The 7,197-nt window shown below is 44.9% G+C and overlaps 1 protein-coding gene across 1 annotated transcript; it reads right to left on the bottom strand.

The window, feature by feature from the left end:
• Positions 1 to 2,583: 2,583 nt before the first annotated feature.
• On the bottom strand, positions 2,584 to 6,580 carry PARP16 (poly (ADP-ribose) polymerase family, member 16; the record flags this gene model as incomplete). Its single annotated transcript, XM_010189623.1, has 5 exons — positions 2,584 to 2,846; positions 3,456 to 3,597; positions 4,042 to 4,213; positions 5,438 to 5,644; positions 6,443 to 6,580. Coding segments are annotated over 5 exons (804 nt in total), but the record flags the coding sequence as incomplete, so codon positions are not given.
• Positions 6,581 to 7,197: the final 617 nt, after the last annotated feature.

The raw sequence follows: 7,197 nt of genomic DNA, 5'->3' as shown, positions 1-7,197 counted from the left end.
TATATACATATGTATGTATTTCTTATAGAACTCCCCCATTTGCCCAAAATCCGCCTGTTTTCCCCAGGAAACACCAGCTCCCACACTTCCTGAAGTCACAGCACCACGGATTTTTCTGACTGGGCAACAGCTCCTTAATATTCACCGCAGTACCGAACGTATTAATAAGCACAGGTAGCTCTATATTTTACAGCTCCTCGACCTCACCCTGGGCTGCCGGCTCCAGGCACAGCGGCCCTTTGTTCGGGAGGAAATTCTGATTCATTCCCCATTAGCATTTTTATGTGCACGTTCAAAGAGCCACGCAAGTGGCTTAAGAGGTTAACGCGAACCTGGGGTTAATTCATAATATTGTTAGTCACTCGGCACAATACCCGCGTTAATTCGGCTGGCTGCCTCTCGCCACGTTGGGCAACACATGCTGAAATCAGCGGGGAGCACAGCAAACAAGCGTGGGAGTAGGATATTAAGTATTTTGCTGGCCCGCTAAGGTAGAAGCTGAGCACCTTAAATGCATTTATTTATTTTCCCGTTGCCTTTGGGGACGACGTTTCCCCGCTTCACAGATGTGGAGCTGAAACACCCAGGAGGCTGTGCCCAGAATCCTTGCAGAGGGATGGGGCTACAACAACTTCGAGGGGCACTCAAGGCACATCCACGGGGGCTCAGCCCCTATCTGCAGCTGTCTTGTTCTTGTGGGTCTGTTTAAACTGTTGAAAGCAGAAAAAGCCATTTTTTCCCCTTAAATACCTGCTGATGTGTCTGCCCTGAGAATCCCCTGGTACTTTTTCTCTCTTGAGAAATATAGTCCAGAGCAGCTGGTGCAGATCAACTTGGGACCAGCTCCCTGTGCGGATGCTCTTTGCCCTGTGCTTTGGAAGATGGCACGGCCGAATGGCTTAAAGCCAAAAAAAACCATTTACTCCTTCTGCTTACTCTTCAGAAACTTTCCTATGCAAAGAAAACCCTAAGTAGCGAGCCTTAAATCCCTCCCCATCTGTTCTTTTCATCACTCGCGGCCTCCCAGGTCTGTGCCTTTCCCTGCAGTGCGAGCAGCCCCACAACCACTGCCCGACCTCCTCCCTTTCCAAAGGTCCCCTACCTCTCCCCAAAATTGTCTCTTTTATAGGCTTTAACAATGTGATATCCTTTAGGTAGCATCAAATACCTCTGGTTTTCTGGCTGGTTTTACCCTAAACTGACACATACATGGCACAACGTTACATACAATGTGCTGAGGTGGACCAAAAATAAGCAAATACTCCCAGGAATCTTGTGCGTGTCTCAAACCTTAAGTTTCTGTATTAGGATATGAAGGAGTAAACCACTATACAGTCGTTGGATCTGTTGGTGCAATAAATTGTTAGTTTATGTATATTTTAATTGCAAATCAGCGCTCTAATTAGCACATACATTTCTTGGGCTGAGGCAGCCCAATGTGCTGTAACAGTGAGCATTATTAATGGACTGTAAAAGGTAAGGGGGAATTGGATTGTAATGTTCTTGTTTTGCAAGCTGTATGGTGAATAAATAAATTTGTTCTAGCAGCAAGATTAACTGGAATAAATGCTTCTAGCTCCATCCACCAAGAAGAGGGGTTGCTGTAAATGAACTCGTTCTCAGCCTTGAGTTAGAAAACCTGATTACCAGGTCATTATTTCTGGCAATTAGGTACCAGAACAACATCAGAGAAAGAAGAGATTTTCTTTGAAATATTTAATGACTAAGGTAGTAATCATAGACTCATTTGCTGGAAATATGTGATGAGATTTTCTGTGTGTGTGGTTAGAGTTCACTGTGCAATGAAAACTCACGTTTATCAAGTCTGCTACTAAAAGGCAGTCGGCAAGCTTGAACTGTGGGATATACTTAGCTTTTCTTTGTCTAAAATCCCCGGGCTCTTCATCAGCTTTATCCCATGCCACTAATCACAGGACAGTAATTTGCTCCTTTTTCAGCTTCAAGTAGTTGTAGGTTGCTTTGAACAATGGCAAGGGACTGGGACAGGAAGGGGAGAGTTTCCACATACCTATACATGTGTTTTAAAAGAAGGCCGATCACAGCTGAGAGCACAAACCTTGCAGATGTTTAACAGCGAGGACAAAGAAAAACCATGCTAGAAACCGTTTAACTTCTTCCATTTTGATGGTGATTTTTATTTCTCGTCGTTTTCTTACAATCGTTATGCTCAGATACAAAAAAGGCTGGCCAAAGGCAAAGTTAGTTTTACAAGTGATCCCATCTGCACTGAAACATGCTAAACATCACTAAATCCAGGTTCTGAAAACGAACTGGTAAGACTCCTTACAGGTTGCTTTGCCTGACGTACAGAAAACCCCTCCTCCCCAACTTGTGCAAATATTACCACCTCAGTCAGACAGAAAACAGTTACACCTGAGTGTTTCCACACTAAACTCCCATTAATTTTAAGTAACTTTTTTCCCATGGACCCTTAACAGTTGATTCATGCCAAGCTGCACCGTTGTGATCCTTTTCAGCTGTACTGGCCATCCTCGTCAATCACAGGAACACAGAAATAAGAATAAACTGAAAGATGCCATGAGGGTAATACATTGGAGGCAGAACTGGAAAGCTCCAGGCACCTTTACTTCCCGAGCTCTGGCACAGATGCAGTGCATTGCAGATTTGATGATATTATTAAGGCACATGGTGAAAATAAGAGTTTATCGTCTCGGGCAACTCATCTCTCCGAGTCAAACATTCTGTGCCAGTAGTAGATGAAGGTTGGCGAGTTGCTGGCACCTATGGCTATCAACAGCAGCAGGTACAGCATCATCATTACGGCAAAACGGTGCTTGTAAAACCAGGAAGATTCACTAGAAGGCCTGAAAAGGGAAAAAATGCATTAATTCTGTCAGAGACGCATGAACACCTTGGCAAAGAGTATCTTGGGGTTTGTGATTTTAAACTGTTAATGCAATAAAACCAAAAAGCTGTTGTGCTTTAACTGTAACTGAAAAAAGCCCAATTCCTGTCCCGCTTCCCTAAGTCTCAATGTGCAATCCTGTCCTTTCTCCCCGTGTTCACACCTCTCTGCGGTTGGGAGCTGTGACCGCCTGCCCTGTACGCATGTGTTGATTTGCTGGGTGAGTGCTGCCACTTGAGATAAAGGGCAGAGTTAAAACCGCCCTCGTTTTAAGAGCTGCGCTCATGAGCTTCACTCCGTTTCCTGCCACAAACAGCTAATCAGAGCTCTCAAAGACACTGAGAGCTTACAGGTCTGGTGAAAAAGCAAATTTAGCTGAGCCTGGGAGTGTCAAAGAACGACAGAGGCAACATGATGGTGTAAGCCTTATTTCCACAGGAAATGGGCTAAAACCAAATTCTGGCAGTGCAGCGTATCTTGCTTGCTTGTTTTTGGTAGTTATTAAAGAATGAGATGTGTTGATCTGGTTGTAATAGCGTGCTCATCACTCTAGACATTGAATTCTTACCTCCTATGCTGTTTCTGTGAATATACCAGCAGGTATTTAACTCGTAAAAGCTGATTGTTTGTGACGACAAAGTACTTCTGCGGTACATCACCCCCTTCGCTGTTTTTCACTCTTGCTCTTTCTCTGTCTATTTCTTCTGAATCTGCATGGGAAGAGAAAATAAGAGGTCTTTTGGGGAACAGAAAAGGAAGAAAGAGATACGTAACTTCAAGTGATTGCACAAAAGCAACCAACCAAGCCACACGTATGTACCCACAAGAGATCTAGTCGTGGTACTCCCCTGAATCCCTCAGCATCCAAGAATAGCCCGAAGTTTGCTTGAGGCTACACCACTCCTAGTCATCCTTGGTATGGATGGCATTATGGCCCAGACCAGGGCGAAAGGGAGGTGGCTTTCCCTCTCAGCACTTGAAGAGCTGCTGATATTAACAGGGAAAATAAAATACCAAAGGATTGAGTGAGGCCTGCAAGCAGGAGGGTCCATATCCTGCACTGTTTATCCGCTGCCAAATATGCACAAAGCTGTAATTCAAGAAGTGCTGTGTACCAGACGAACTACACGTAGCTGCTATTGCAACAGACTCACCTTTCTTTTTCACCTGGCACTTCACATCTGGGTGGTCAATGATCTCACAAACAGCGACGCAGCTGAGCATGGAGCCCAAGGCGCTTCGCTGCCAACCGAGACTGTGAGGGCTGTACAGAAGAGCCAGGCTCAGGTCGCTGGTGAGATAGGTGCCTTCACCAAATAGGGATGTCTGAAACAGAGCAGAGATACATCCTAAAACCCCATAGTGCAAACTATAAGCAGCACACGAGTGTTCTTGACTTCCAGCCTCGCAGTTCTGTTTCTGAAGGTAAATTAAGAGAGGTTTTTCTGACCTGCGTTGGGCCTGGTCCATGCACTGTTTCTGTCCTGGCGCAACTTTGCCGGGGTGGGGCAGCTGCCCTCTCCCATCCCTCAAATTAGCTGCTTGGCACAGCCCCTGGTGTGGGCAGATTCATGCCTTCCCGGATTTGGATTTAGTTTGCCAGCGTAAGTATTTTATATCAACATGAGCGCATCGCTGTCAGAGGCATTTCACTGATTTATTGAGCCTGCCGTCATTCAAATAACCCAACCTCCACAAACAAGGCAAGGCTTTACTCGCATCTAAATCCATGCTTTACTAGAAGAGAGGGAAGTACTTTTCAATTGTGAATTCCTTTCAAATACACCTATTTTAATAACTTTGAATCGGAGGATTTGCCACACTGGCTAAAATAATTAATCCAGTAAATCCACTGTACCTCGTAAGCCATTGCTCATACAGAACATGGGGGAAAAACATGGCCCAGGCTGATGAGAAGGTTAAGCAGCTCCTGTGTCAAAGCTGCTTCACAGATGACACAAAAAGCCAGGAGTCCCAACTGCCTTTCTGTTGAAATCAGAAGGGCTGCAAACCCTATGGGACATCTCCCTCTGCCAGGCCATTTAAAGAAGGCTCCTGCTGCAATCAGCACCTAAAATTTAGTAGATCTAAACTTGAGGCCAGGCAGAAAGAGAGCATCTCTGTGAAGCTTGGGTCACTATCCTCCTCCTCCTCCTCCTCCTCTGTGCACAGGCACTTTCTAGCTGCAGGCTGTCAGACAAGCTTGGGTCACTATCCTCCTCCTCCTCCTCTGTGCAAAGGCACTTTCTAGCTGCAGGCTGTCAGAAAGGCCACTATTTTCAAAGGCATTACACTTCCTGACAAAGAAGCAAAGGGAGCCATAATTCATCACACCACAGAAAAGGGTTTTGCACTGCTTCCAGTTTTTCCCCTCAGGCTGTGCTAGAAAATCCAACACGACCATCCACAAGGGCCTACACTGAAGTGAAAACTGCAGCGTTAAGATCATGAGCACATTCTGTATCCCTAAAGGAATTTGGGCCTGTTTTTAAGAAGCGTCAATAGCTGCAGGTGATTCACAGAGGATGGTGGCAATAGCAGGAGCCTCACCCTGTTCAAGTGGCAGTGCAGGCCGTTGTGCAGTATGGAATGGAAGTTCTCCAGGCGGCTCCCGTGGAAGGCGTAGATCAGGTCCCGCTCTCCCTTGGTCTCGGCAAACTTGGTATTCATCTGATCGCAATACACGATCTCAAAGAGGTAATCTGGAGCAGGAACAACAGCTCCAGACATCCCTGTGAGTTCTTGGATCTTCTCGTACTTGAAAACAGGAAGGAATACGAGTGTTGGTTTATGAGGTCAGATTACTCACTGGAAATCTTGCTTACTGTCCCTATTTCACGTTGCTTTAAGTGTTTTGGTTATGCTGTGTTAGAATTCAACACCGTCACAGTTCAGAAGTAAGCAGACAGCGAGAGTTGTGACAGTTCCTTGCAATCAAAGCTCAATACTAATTCTTCTTTCCAGAATAAAACCCCCTGAATTGTGATTATGAATTAGCTGATGATGTAAGGCCAATATCACAATTCCACCATGCCAGTTTGGTTGCTAAGACCATACAACCATCAGCTGATCTTGGAAGAGGAAGAAAAAGTGAAAACAGAAGTTGTTTTCATCTTGCTGCTAATCTCTACAGCTATTTTGATCCCTGTTACAGAAGTACCTCAATGGCTCTTAACCTTTCAATTTTGAGGGGCAGTATGCAGAAGTACAAAGTTGTTTTTCTTGAGGAGAAGCAGGTCCTAGCTCCATGACACCCCAGTTGGACTGTCTTGGTCTAGAACACACGGGTACATGCTGCATTAATGGGAGTAACCAACCACAATCACTGCCCCTCATCAACTACCGACAGTGATAACTATTTCTTCCAACTACTGTTCCTGAAATTTGTATTTAAGAAACAAAACCTTCCTATATACAGAAAAAAAATGCATTCATGTTGAACTGTCAAGCTCTCACAATAACCAACTAACCTGTAGCAGGAGGAAATACTTTCTGAAGTGCAAGGCTGCCTTAAGAGACAAATTCTAATCAAGACTTTCAGAATTCGAAACTTACCTCCTGTTTCTTAGTACTTTGTATCACAAAGACCTTAGATGATAAAATCCAACTAAACAAATCCCAGGTCCTTTTATCTGTGTTTGGAGCAGACTCCAGGAGTTCTTTCAGGCTTGGCAGAGCGTTGGTATCTGCAATCTGACAAGACAGGCATTCAGTATGAGCTCCTTCTTTTCATTGTGATTAAACAGGGACCTCTAGTGAAAACAAACAATATTTCACCCTAATAGGTTGTGAACTGAAAAGCAGTTTCTGTTCTGAGAAATAAACATTTGTAGCCAGTTTGTGGGAAAGTTCATCACTCGTCCTAAAAACAAATACCCAGAAAAGTTACAAAACAGTTATGTTTACCAACAATATCGGTAGGGTGCACACAGGAATAACGAAACGAGCTCATTAATTAAAACAAACCGTCACAGAGCAGTATCTGCAGTGGGTGTTCAGGCCATGTAAAATACAAACTTTCAGTTTAATGTGAATTTAACGGAGGGCAAGCTCTTATAACTCTTCATATCTCAACACTGGAGTAGGAAGTTCCCAAGTGTGGGTTTATTGGTCAGAATCCCAAACGTACTGTAAAACCTGCACTTTAAAACCGGATAAACAAACCACCCTGCTTTATTCCTAACCCTGAGGCGCTGCTGCCCTCACCTCAACGGGCAATCCCGCCTGCTTCCCCCTCAGCACCGCCCAGCCTGGGCTCCCCCATCTCCCCACCCCATCCACACGGCTCTTCCCTCTCTCCAGAGGCAGAA

This window comes from Mesitornis unicolor, unplaced genomic scaffold, assembly GCF_000695765.1.
Source record: "Mesitornis unicolor isolate BGI_N332 unplaced genomic scaffold, ASM69576v1 scaffold11140, whole genome shotgun sequence".
Classification (NCBI taxonomy): domain Eukaryota; kingdom Metazoa; phylum Chordata; class Aves; order Mesitornithiformes; family Mesitornithidae; genus Mesitornis; species Mesitornis unicolor.
Note: the sequence above shows the minus strand (reverse complement) of the source record. Positions and strands in the feature narration are given on the sequence as shown.